We start from the raw sequence: 13,267 nt of genomic DNA on the forward strand, positions 1-13,267 counted from the left end.
CACAAAATAATAAGTGGCCCTAAAGAAAGCAAACGGGCCAAGGAAGCCCCAAAGAATGAAGTAGTAATTCCATAAGAATCGTAAGAAATAAAAAGAAAACAAAAACAGGTCGAAGGAGCCCAAAGAAAGGAATTGGTAAATGAGATTGGTTCGTAGGCTAATAAATCTAAAGACAAAGGATGTGGTAATTGGGCCAGGGAAGCCCAAATGATTTGGCAAAAGCCCATGAGAATGAAAAAGGTAGGAAAAAATGAAATGGGCCAAGGATGCCCAAAGAATGAAACAGGCTGAGGAAGCCCGTGGTGTTAAATGGACTGGCTCAGTAGGAATGCTGAGTAGTAAAGACTAAAAGAATGAATAATACAAGAAATTGGCATGGCAGACGCTTCAGCCTGCAAGCCCAAAAGTAACAACAAGACAAACAAGGGTGAATAAAATCATAGCAGGAACAATGCAGTTGCATGGTAGAAGCACCAGCTAGCCCACAGATAAAGGATGAAAAGGGGATATGGGTTGAATTAAAGGAAGGAAAGCCCACACCCAAGCAATGCCCAGCCCGAAGAAGAAATGAGATGCAGAGAATGAAGACCCAAGAACTCATTCACGCCGTAAGAGTTAAACAAGCACCAGAGTCAGACAAACCTATAGGCAATGGCAAATGCGTGAGAGACATAAAGTAATGGACTCATATGGAAGTGGAACACGCACATACGACTCAGGCACCACCTACCTGTTCTTGGCTAATACAGGGGAGGTGGATCACCTGCGTGGTTTGGCGGTGGGGAGAAGGGGGATCTTATTTTGGGGTTTCCGCTCAAACTCTTTTGAAGGAAATGTCCTGTTGGGATGACATCTCACCTAAAAGAAGTAAACATGAGCTAGAATCACTAGGTGCATGCTATAGAGCTTGGTAAGAGAGAAGTCTAGCCCTTATCAAGATGGAACCATCAAAGGGAGTAAAAAACAAAATAAAACCACTTTTGTCTGGGAATGAGGCATGGCATGACCAATACAATGTAGTGGTGGTAGCAAGCCAACTGGCAAACCAGTAGGCAGTCCTAGAAGGACACCCACAACAAGCCAAAGGCAGTTAAGGGGTAAAAATGGTAAATCCTATCATAACAGACAGTATAAAAGGCCATAAACATGTACAGTAAAAAGGAAGGAAAAAAGGGAGAAGGAAAGGAAAAAAAAAAAAACAGAGAAAAATGAGTAAGAGAAAGAAAGAAAAATAGAAAACCAAGGGTAATGAAGGAAAATATGAGTGGTAGGAGTAAAAGCATGCATCAATAGGCTACCCATTTCTCTCTCTCTCAATAGCCCACTCTCTAACGAGTCAAGAGTTTAAGATTAAGTCATTTAGGTCCATTTTCCAAATTGAGTAACTTCTACAGCAAGATTCCCCTCTGAGGTTACCTACATTGGAGATTGGTTCCATTTTTTGGACTTAAATCCTCCAAAGAGCCAAGCTCATTCCTCTAGCAGACTAATCTTCTTTTCTTTTTTCATGGTTAATTAAGAACTAATGTGACTTCTTGTCATTAATCTATTCCTGCTGTAATCATGTTGTGATACTTTTTCCTTTGTGGAACTGCTCATGTATTATTGTTGTTAGCTGAAAATATTTTAGTTAAAGTGTTTTAGTTATCCTGCTGTATTGTGTTTTTCTTGCTATAACACTTGTAATAGTTTTTCTTGCCATGAGCACGTGAATACACTCAAGATTCCTGCCAAGACGCGTAAACACAAGAAATGCCAAACTTGCGCACAAGCTAGCCTAAGATGTGTTTTAGTTAGGCCAATCCCGACTCTCCTACCCCAAAATCACAGGGCCGTGGTATAATGGGAGAAATCTAGCCCAAGACGTAAAAAAGGTCCACCACATAAAACTAATCCTAAAATATAAGGTTTAAAATTTAGCTTTTACCCAAATAACTTTTTTTTGTTGAATTACAAAGAGAGGGAGATTCCAATTTCACCAATATGTTTTGTATTTGGAAAACAAAGTTTAGCCATTGTTTGGTTCCTTATAGGGTTTCTATTCATTTTCAATTTTCATTTTCTGTACACATTTTCTCTTCTCAAATCCCGTAATAATTTTTTGTTTGGCACCAATTTTGTTTAGTTTTTGTTTTTCTCAAATCATTCCATTTTCTAACAAAACCAACAATTAACTTATCACCCGCTAGAAATCGTTCATCTCCTTCGTCAAACACAGCCACAACTCCATGTCTTCATAATCACTGAAACCTAACCATAATCCTAGAAATAGACCAAAAACCAAAACCCATTAGAACCAGTGTCAAAAGCTAAACCTAGCCCAGATCACCACGTTGCAAGCTGTAATCCATGGGAAAAAACAAAAACCCACCAAGATCTTCATTGCAAAACCATTGATACAAACAAATTTCATCAAATCTCAACATCAAATAGAAAAGAGGGAGAGAGAGAGGGATGAAGACAGCAAAACATAACCCACAATTCCACAAACAAACTCTAAAGCAAATGCCCACCCCAAAATTAGGCCACTAACAATGACCATTGGCCATGGGGTTGTTCGAATTTCACTCAAGAAAGAGTGAGATCGAAGAGAGAAAGAGAAGGGTTAGGATTGAGTTGGTCATATCAAGTAGAGGCAAGGGTCGCGGTGGTGTCTTTGTTGCAAGGCACACGTCTCTGGTGTTGCTAATCTTCCCTTTCCATATGCCAATCTGAGAGAGAGAGAGAGAGAGAGAGAGAGAGAGAGAGAGAGAGAGAGTGATTTTTTATGAGACAACTCACTATTAGTGAACCCACAAACTTGATTTTTTTTTTTTTAATGAAATTATCACCGTATCCATTTCCACTAAAATGAAGGCGGCCAAAAGATGTATTCAATTTTTGTATTCAAACTTTGTTTTTTGGATACTGAAAATAAAAATTGAGTACAATTAACATGACTAAACTAGTTTTTTAGTGGTGAGTCGCAAAAAAAAAAAAAAAGTTTTGAAAATGAATACAGCATACAAAACATTTTTTCTCAAACTAAACACCTTTTTAGTTTTTAATTGGTTTGTAGCTCTCTTCCACCAACCTTCTAAGTGTTGATTGAAGATCATTGTTTATGTGTATTGTTTAAAATTTAAACAATACACGAAGATAATAAGTTGAAAAAAATAATTCCATATTAATTTGAAGCTAAATTTTGTCGTGTGAATTAAGTGTTCGGTAAAGTAAAGAAAAAAAAATCTGCAATTTTATTTGTGCAAACCCCTCTCACACACTTTCTATCTTTTAATAAATAAATAAAAAACTCTCTCAGAATCTCACAGAAGTCAATAATTCACTTGGATTGATGGTTCACAGGAAAAGGGTACTCCTCCTCCCTTCCTATTCCCTTCCCCACTTTCTCCTACACAGAGGAAATCAGATCTAAAAGATCTCATCACAATACACTTACAATTGCATCGTATAGCTGCCACTCTTGCTGATAACCAATTGATTAAGCTAAAGACTATTCATTCTTAATGAATATTGAACAAGCCCACAGACCTTCAGCTTTTGCTCCTAGTTGTTGATCTCTCACCAACGGTAACCAAAGTTCCAATCTTTCATTCATTTTTCGTACATATATGTATATGCCTGTGTGATAGCTTAAAACCCTTTTGCTATGATCCCATTTCTGCAACTTTTATCAGACTTTTATTTATTTATTTATTTATTTTTTTATGTGTCATATGATGTTTGTGACAATTACCTTTTCTAGAATTACGGGTTTTGCTTTGTTCCTTTTATTGGGTATTCTGTTTGTTCTTTTTAGTCTAAGGTTAAAAACCGATTGTTAGTATGGGTCTCAATTAGCGGATTGAAAATATTGAATTTTGATATTGGTTTGGTATTAGAAATCTTAAAGCAGAGAAAGAATTTCACTTAGTTTAAGTTGAATAATTTGCTGCTAAAAGTGCTGACCCATAAAGTGATTTAAAAAAAAAAAAAGGTTCAGAATCAAATATGGTTTCTTTCCAATGGTTCTAACAGGAAATGGTCTCATGTATGTTTGTAGCCTAGAAGATTGGGGGTTCTAGTGTGAATAAGAAACAAGAGAACAATCATATTAAAAAAAAAAAATACTCAAAAACCTTTTTTCTCTCATTTATAAACGATCGGATTCAAAGAAAAATTAGTCTACCAACTGAAGGTTTCTCTTTGGGACCATAATTCTCTTTTGATAGGTAATAGTGAATGGGGGAAAAAAGGGGGGGGGGGGGGTGTCAAACCACAGATATCAAATACTTGATTACGTACATGTATGCACATGAATGGGCTAATGGAGCGCTGTTGATGTTTTTACAAATTTTTGTTTCAAGTTTTAATATTATATTATTGAAAAAGTTGAACAATTTGTAGCTTAAATTTGAGTGTCAAAAGTTTCTATGAATTGGTCGTTTGCAGGTTGTCAAAAGCTTTTTCTTTTACAATATTGGGAGAGAATGTAAAAATTGTATAACTAACAATTGGCGTGTTTGCTCTTTTTTTTTTCCTGTGTTGTGTATAACTTCACTAGTTCACCTAGAATATAAGAAAAAAAACAGGGGTGAGGGTGTGGGGAAGGAAAAACAATACCTTTACAGCATTGCCCTTGAATTGTTAAGCATGGGCTCTAAAACAGCATTGGTGGTGGTTATTTATGCAAAATATGGAGAAGAATGGGGCTGGACAATTGAGGTGGTTAGGGATTGCATGGGGTAGGTTTGTGGAAAAAGTATTAGAGGAGGGTGGGACTAATTCTCTAGACTATTAGATTCATCATTGGGGATGGCACGGTGAGTTAGATTTTGATGAGACTTATTTTACAGAAATTCATATCTCATAAGCCTTTTCATAGAATTGTTCACTTTTGCAGTGGACAATATTCATCAGTTGCCTGTTATTTGGGCAATTCAACTGATAGGGGAACACAGTACTGGAAACTTCAATTTATTAGGCATTTTCGAGACTTGGAATTGAAATATTTGGTGAATCTCTATTAAGTTCTTGTATTCTAATTTACCTTCTGGTCAAGGTGAGGATCAAGTATCATATAGGGTAATAAAAAATGGAAGACTTGAAGTTTGTTTGGATTATGAAGCTCTTAGAAGGTGGTGGATTGGGGGGGGGGTGTTACTGGTAGTGATGTCAATTCAGTTCTAGTTACTGTTCCAGTTGTCTATTTGAACAAAAATTCCATTTATCAATCTATTCCAGTATATCGTTTTGGGGCTACTATTATTTTTGTATACTCAGTGTTTGTATGTGTGTGAGAGAGAGCAAGAGTCCATATATCAATAAAAATGCAATACATATTTTATTTAGCTTCTCATTACATTAAATATATATGCTACTTCATTCTCAAAAATAATAGACTTATGCTATTTAATTTTTGGGTAAATTGCAAATTACACTCCTAAAGTTTGGGAGTGTTTGGATTTACACCTTGAAGTTTTAGAATTTGGATTTTTCGCCTTGAAATTTTATTCCATTTGCATTAGCAGCCCCTTCACCCATATTTTCCATTAAGTGTCACATAAACTTGCCATGCGTGTTTAGTTTGTCCAATAAAATGATGCCACATCATTTTTGTAGCCTAAAAAACTAAAAAATTAAAAATGACATGGCAAAATAAAAATGAGGTGGCATCATTTTATTGGATGAACTAAACACATGTGGCAAGCTTATATGATACTTAATGGAAAACATGGATGGACGGGTTGCTGATGCAAACGAAATAGAACTTCAGCGGGTAAAATTCAAATTTTGAAACTACAGGGTGTAAAATCCAAACACCCCCTCAAACTTTAGGGGGTGTAGATTGCAATTTAGCCTTAAATTTTCAAAAATCTATTAATATATGTTCTTCACATGCCAAAATGAATATTTGAAAAAAGAAATGAAGCACACTATAATCATGAACAAAGAGACCTAAAAATCCCACCACATTACCACTGATGAAATACAAAATAATTGCAAGACTGGTTGGAAAGGATGGGAATGAGTCAGAATTTTTAGGGATAGTGTATCGGTTTAGTGACTAGTGCGAAATATGTCAACCATTCCGGCCAGAATAAAACAGAATTGGTAACTTTGTCTACAGGAGCACCATTTCTTTGGCAGACCTGGTGTGCTAAGGTACCACAATAGGTTGTTATCTTCACTTGATAGCAGCACTGAGAAAAATTTTAACAGTGGATAATTTCTGAAGTAAAATAATATGGTTATTTATTGGTGTTATATATGTAAGAATAGTGGGAAGTCAGTTAATTTCCTTTTGCTTCATTGATTAGTGGTGATAGATATATGGTCTTTTGTGTCTGCGTTATTTGTGATATCTCTTGTGGTGCTGAAGACTGTGATTCAGATATTAGATTGTTGGCGATGAAGATATCATTGCCATTGGAGTAAAAAAATCTGGAAGGCTTTTCAGTTGTGTGTCAGTGAAAGAGGAACAATAGAACATTTGATGGAGTGGGAACGTCCTAATCTTGTTACCAAACAAATTTTATGAGTTCTTTGTATGATTGGATGACTGCTATGGGTAGCATCCCTTCAAGGTATTTTCTAGGAGTGTTTGATACATTCCCTGTGTATTTGAACTTACTTTTGTTAAGAACAGAATTATTTTTACTTATATATACAAAGCATATGGGCTTCCTTAGATATTTTTTAGACCATTAAATCTAGAGGTTGGAGATGGAAGTACCCTAGATAGCACTTTTTAAAAAAAAAATTAAAAAATTAAAATATCCAAAACCTATATATAGATTACTTTTCCACTGTTTGTTGCTCAGTTGGTTACTTGGATTCATTTAATATAATGGATGGGAAATGTGTTGAGCGTCCGCTTAAAATAATGCTTTAAATAGACATTTGATTGTTTGATAATTGACGATTCCCTTTTTATTTCTAATTATATACAGCTGCATACTGTGATAGAAGCCTGGATGTAATTATATTTGAAAATTATCAGGGACATTACGTAATATTTTTGTATTGATAGCTTTCATATTGCTTGTCTTCCTTAATAAATGCTATTTTCTTGTTATCTTATTACTACCATTCTGAAATCTCTGCATTTTCACTAAATCTGCTACTTACCATTCCACAAACATTGAAAATGAATTTTACGTCAAGCTTATAATAGAAGAGTGGATATTAATTCAGCATGATTCAAACTTTGAATTCATTAGCATCTGATGATTTAAAATGGGGATGGCTGATATACTCATTTATAAAAGTAAAAGTTGCTATCAAGTATTTTTCAATTGTAGAAAGTAATTTGATTAGGTTAAATGAAACCTAATACAATTCATTTGATATTGATTTGATTCAGTTGGATGCATAAAGTGGTTTATAGAATCCAAAAAAACTTACCCTCTTAGTTTTTTTTTTTTTTGGACAAGTACTAAGGAATTTCAATAAAAATGGTGCTCTAAAAGAAGAGCTTCTTAAAAATTGTGAATGGAGAGAAAAAAAACCTATGAACTCAAATAAGGAATTAGAAGAAATCCTCCCAATCATCATGCACAGTTCAAATAGAGAACTTGGAAGAATAGACTTAAGCTCAATCAAAGATCTCTCGACTCCATAAAAAATGCAGCTATTCTGCTCCCCACCGAAACATAATGACGGTCATGGACCCCACTATTACTATGCCAATGAAACTGACCTTTCCAACAAAAAAAAGAGTCTATCACTTTGAACGGCACCACACAATACACCCCTGTGCACCCAAAAAAAAAAAAAAAAACACAGGACCAGAATTCATTAGCAACTGAGAAATGAAGCTATAGATTATCTGCATTTTCTATGCCTTCCTTGCACATGCAACACTGATTTGCCAAGGCCATATTCCTCTTTATAAGGTTGTCTAGGGTCAAAATTTGTCCAATGTTGCAGTCCACACAATGAAAGCCACTTTCCCGGATACTTTATTACTATAAGTACAATTTTACAGGAAATGCCTTCCATTAGCACCTCTCAAACATACATAATTTGATTGAAGACTAACTTACCATTAGTTTAGTATTAGGTCTCCATCTCATACAATCAACACTTCCACCAAAATATTTTAATAGATTTTATGGATTCACTTCTTTTTTTGCATATAATTTTTTGTAATTCTTTAGGTTATGGAATGCTCACCATCATGAGTATGAAGTAATCTTTTTTCTAACCTATCAAAAAGAAAGAACTGTAAGCAAAAGAAAATAAAAGAAAGAAAAGAAATGTGAACATGTCTATTACTCATATAGGTAGGATGAGAATGAAGGCAGAAAGGGTACTTTTCCAGATCGTAGCAGCCCTATGTGGGGAGCCCAAAGGTGATGTAGGATCTTTAAGAATTCAGCACTACAATAGACTTCTTGATGAGTTCTTGAATGGTTCTTGAATAAGGATTGATATTTAAGGGTTTAGGTAAGAGAAAGATTGAATTTTGATGGTTGTTTGGTGTTAAAACAGGGGGTAGAACAAGAAATAGGATAACTAAACACTAGGCAATCACACTTAGGTAGGAGAAGGCAATTACACCCTCAATGCATGAAATAAGCTGCTGGAATTTTGTTAGAATCAACCTCACTATGATTTTTTTTTTTTACTACAATAAAGCCTTTATGTAGGCTATTGTTAAATCCTTTTTCTAGAAGGACTAGGGCTCTAAATAGCCTATCCCTAGAATGACTATTATTACTAATATTAAAAAGAAAAGGACTTAACTTCTAAACCCAATAGGAAAAGGACTAAAAACATAAAATAAGATTCATGGGCCTCTAAGACACCCCATTACAGCCCATTCCAGAAAATTTGGAAATTATCAAACCATCCCATTTAAAAAAAAAAAAAAAGAACTTTATTAAAACTAAACCAGAAACTTGAATCTTTTGATACTTAATCTTGTATTTTCTTGAACTCTTTCTTGTCGGCATCAAAAGTCATGCCATTAATCTATCTTGCAAGAGGATAGCAATGCCAAATCTTCTACATTCCCCTGCCATTGGAACCAATTTGGTCTTATTCAAATTTACTTTCAATGCTGATACAACTTTGAAGCACGATAGTATGGCTTTTGTATATCCTTGGAGGCATCACAAAATAAAATTGTATAATCTGCATATTGTTTCCATATTTGGGTGAGATCATTGGTTTTTAATTAGTGGTTTGAAGTAGTTCAATGATGGGTAGGTTATATTGATATTTATTGTTGCATTTTCTTCTGTCGAAATTTAACATTTTTCACCAGCCATCTCCATCAACCTCACTTCATTATGGATCATATAACTGTTTATTTTGGAGCCTTATTTGTCAGTGTTGTTCTATCACTTCTTTTTCAAGGAGCCATGACTCTAACTTAAATGTTTTATAGTTCTTTATTCTTCATCTAACTTCGGAAAGATATCTTTCATTCCAACTCAGGCCTGGAACTATAGCCCAAATTTTCTTTGAATTTAATTAAGTAATTTTCATGTTTGTTTTCCTAGAGGGAGTGACAGTTACTGCACTCGTTTGCTCTGTCCCACTGTCATATCTGTTTAATAAAACTGTTGATGTGAGTGAGCTGGAACGCTAAGAGTGGGTTTGGCATTAGCTTATAAGCCTAGCTTTTAACTTTTAGCTTTTTTTAGCTTTTATGTACAGTTTTTTAAAACATCACTTTTTCTCACCTTTTCTCATTTACGGTCCGTTTGGTTCGCGTAAAATAATTTCCGGAAAATAGCCTATTTTTCGGAAATGCTATTTTCAGGAAAGGAAAATATTTTCCTGTGTTTGGTTGCATTATGAAAATTGTGTGTAGAAAATATTTTCATGTGTTTGGTTGTATTCTTGAAAATACTAGAAAACACATTTTCTCACATTTTCTCACCTCCCAAACAAATATTAACATCATTTCTTAGTCCACAGTCACAAAAATACAAAACCCAAAGAAAATAAATCATCAAATCCGGTCAAGAGGTGAAGGCGTGTGGGTCGGGTGTGGGTTCAAAGGCGACGGGGACGGCGTGTGGGTTCGGAGCGATCTGGAGCTCGGAGTCGATCGTTGCTTGGAGTCGGAGCGATCTGGAGCTTGATCATTGCTTGGAGTCGATCTGGAGCTCGGAGCGATCTGGAGCTTGAGGCGACCGTTGGTGTTTGGAGTCGATCTGGAGAGTCGATCTGGAGCTTGATTGGAGTTTGCCGGCGATCTGGAGCCGAGTTTGGTTCGCGTTCTCTCTTCTTTCTCTCGCTCCCTCTCTTTGTTGCGTTTTCCGGAAATCGTTTGAAGGGAAAATAAAAACGTAAAACGATTTCCGGGTCAAAGTAACGTTTTACACGGTCAAAGGAAAATAATTTTTGGAAAATGCTATTTTCAAAGCCAACCAAACAGCCTATTTTACGAAAAATGATTTCTTGAAATCATTTTCACCCAAAACAAACGCAGCCTTAGTGTCTGTTTGGGAACAACTTATATAGCTTTTTGCTGAAATTTTTTTACTTGAAGTGTGTTAAAGTATACTTGTACATTGAAAAAGTGAGAAAAGATGGAAAAAGTGAGATTTTAAAAAGCTGGACATAAAAACTAAAAGCTAAAAGCTGAAGCTAATGCCAAATAGGCTCTAAGGCAGTCCAATCTCATATCCTTGCCTGTTTGTATGTTCTTTCGGCTGGGCTGCTTGCATTCCTTATATGACTCATAATCTCTCCCGTACTAATTGTTCAATCAGAGATGTCAACTTTCCTGCTAATCACCAAATGCTTTTTTTATTCACTAGGTTACGGGTTCCATCCCGTAAGGGTCCATGTGTGTGTTTACCCAAAAAAACCTTTCATTCCAATATTTTTTGGTTCTCATCTAATGTTTTATACTTTAAGGCTTACAGATTTGTCTTTATTCCCTTAAAATGTCAAGTTTACTCTTGGATCAGAACTTTTAAATTGCCAAACTGAAGTTGGAATATTGCTTCTGTGTTGATGTTATCAATGAGGATAGGAGGATGGTTTGCTAAATTGGTGCTTAAATTTGATTAGTACATTTAAATCTCTTCACATTAAATTGTGCTTGTGATGCAGGACAAGAAGGGAATTGAAGCGGGCACATCAGAATATTCTTTTTTGATGGAGAACTCGAGACAAAGACGATTGAGCAATCACAATGGTAAAATGCAGAAGGGAGCATTTTATCTGCCACCAGAGATATTATGCGAGATTCTTTCCAGACTTCCTGTAAAATATATCTTAAGATGCAGAAGCGTCTGTAAGGAATGGTGTCGCTTGACTCTAGGCCCTCAATTTATCAACCTGCAACTGAGTAGAGTGAATCATCAACTTCCTCAACTCATCCTCAAATCAGATAATAAAGTTGATGGGCAGAGCCTACTTCTACTGGACACTGAGGGATGCAATATTAACAAAATTCCTTTTAAGAAAAGGCCTAGCACTTCAAAGAGGTTAAATTGCCTTCGGCTAATGTGTTCTTGCGATGGTTTGCTCTGTATAGCTGCGGATTACCTTATACAGCCTGTGATTATATTGAATCCAATAACAAGAGAGAGTTTTCCTTTGCCATCACCGAAAAGAAGAGCGTATGTAGTGAGTCATCAGATTGGTTTTCACCTTGACCCCTCATCTGGTAAATACAAAGTTGTACGAGAATATAGAAATATGAATAGTTTGAATCATGATGAAGGCAGCAGTTTCGAGATAATTACACTTGGAGATAAATCATGGAGAAAATTGAGTGCACCTCCTGTCCCAATTGAATATAGCTTGGATGCGGCAGTATACTGGAATGGGGCCTTCCACTGGAAAATTCAAGAAAGAAATGACAAAAGTGGTGACAATTGCATCCTTGGTTTCAATATAAGTGATGAGAAGTTTTACACCATCTCTAGCCATGTCAGGTTTGGATCTTCGGAGTATGACTTGCTGGTTTTAGGAGGGTGTTTGTCATTAGTAGAACATGATGTTCATCTCATGAGAATATGGAAAGTGACAGGAACGAAGGAAGAAGGATTTTCTCTCTCCTTCAACTGCACATACGATACTTGTGTGCGGTGGAACAAATATCTCCATTATTCAGTGATTTGTCAAACTAGTGTGGATAGTTTTTTGCTGAAGGTGTCACGTGAAGATGGTGAAAATGGTGCAAACCATTGGTTTGTGCAGTTTTTCCCTGGAAAATCACTTTACTCGTATCTGGACATTCCCGGCCTTCCTAGCCGCTTCAGGGGCGTTTACTTCAAACCCTCTTTTGTCTCTCCAAAACCTGCTTAGCTTTGTTCTTCTTGACCATGGAATGGCTTTACTCCTTTGGAGCTTGGTCCTGAATATCATCATTGAAATACTGTGTAATTTCTAATGAATGGAGGTGATTCTAGATTGTATCTTGCAGGTCAATTGTAGAAGCAAAATAGCTTGTCTCACCTCCTCCTCCTCTTTATAAAAGTTCTCTTTGGTTTTTACTTTGTAAGGGATATAGATATTGGGATCAAATTATATCTTTCAGGTTAAGTTTATAAAGAGACATTGTAATGTAATCAGTTCTCTTGCTGTTGTGTGTGTTAGTGCGTTATATGCATCTCATTAGGAAGTTGAGGATAGAAGGCTTATTATACTTCTGTGAAAATTATCTTGCACCCGTTTCATGGAGTGGCCCTCTCAAACTCGCATTCATGTGAGGCCGTTCATATGGAGTGGGTTTAGGAGATACTTTCTCGTTGCATTTGTAAACAAGTGCTTGTTAAGCTTGATTCATCTATATTTTCTTCAAGCATGTGATTATTATGATCTTAATTAACTATGTTAATTAGAATAATTTTATGATACTACCAATTAAAAATCTTACACTAGAGGCCGGTACTGCTATTAAATTATTATTAATTAGTAAGTTCGCTGGGCTATCTAAAGGTTAAATCTTAGATTTATTTATACTCTCATTGGTGAAAATTTATAGTTTTATATCACGGTTTGAAGTCATTCTATTGAAAATTTTCATATGTTTCGTACTACATTTATTGTAGACAATGCAGAGAGAGGACCACCATATGTTGTTTCACGTAAAAGCGGTAACATCAATTACAAAACACTCATTATAAATATCGAGAAACTTGGAATTGTTCAACCTTTTCCCTTGTCTTTAGTACAATGATTCATGTAACCCTTATGCAAGTTGGATGGCGATGACATGTCCTTTTTTTTTTGTGTTAAACTTTTTTTTTCTTACATATATTGTTATTATTATTACAAGTAATTGGAAAAGAAAGTATTCAAAAATTTTACA

The 13,267-nt window shown here is 35.5% G+C and overlaps 1 protein-coding gene across 2 annotated transcripts; it reads left to right on the plus strand.

Annotated features, from left to right (window-relative positions):
- Positions 1–3,293: 3,293 nt before the first annotated feature.
- LOC112009801 (F-box protein At5g49610) lies at positions 3,294–12,524 on the plus strand. Of its 2 annotated transcripts, XM_065782710.1 has the most exons (3): positions 3,294–3,570; positions 6,362–6,566; positions 11,059–12,524. In XM_065782710.1, exon 3 carries the CDS (start codon positions 11,104–11,106, stop codon positions 12,259–12,261), a length of 1,158 nt encoding a protein of 385 aa, XP_065638782.1. In that variant the 5' UTR covers positions 3,294–3,570; positions 6,362–6,566; positions 11,059–11,103; the 3' UTR covers positions 12,262–12,524. The 2 variants fall into 2 exon arrangements, with proteins under 2 accessions (XP_065638782.1, XP_023897907.1); XM_024042139.2 differs by lacking the exon at positions 6,362–6,566.
- The last annotated feature ends 743 nt before the right edge of the window (positions 12,525–13,267 follow it).

This window comes from Quercus suber, unplaced genomic scaffold, assembly GCF_002906115.3.
Source record: "Quercus suber isolate HL8 unplaced genomic scaffold, Cork oak 2.0 scaffold_311, whole genome shotgun sequence".
NCBI classification, from domain to species: Eukaryota; Viridiplantae; Streptophyta; class Magnoliopsida; order Fagales; family Fagaceae; genus Quercus; species Quercus suber.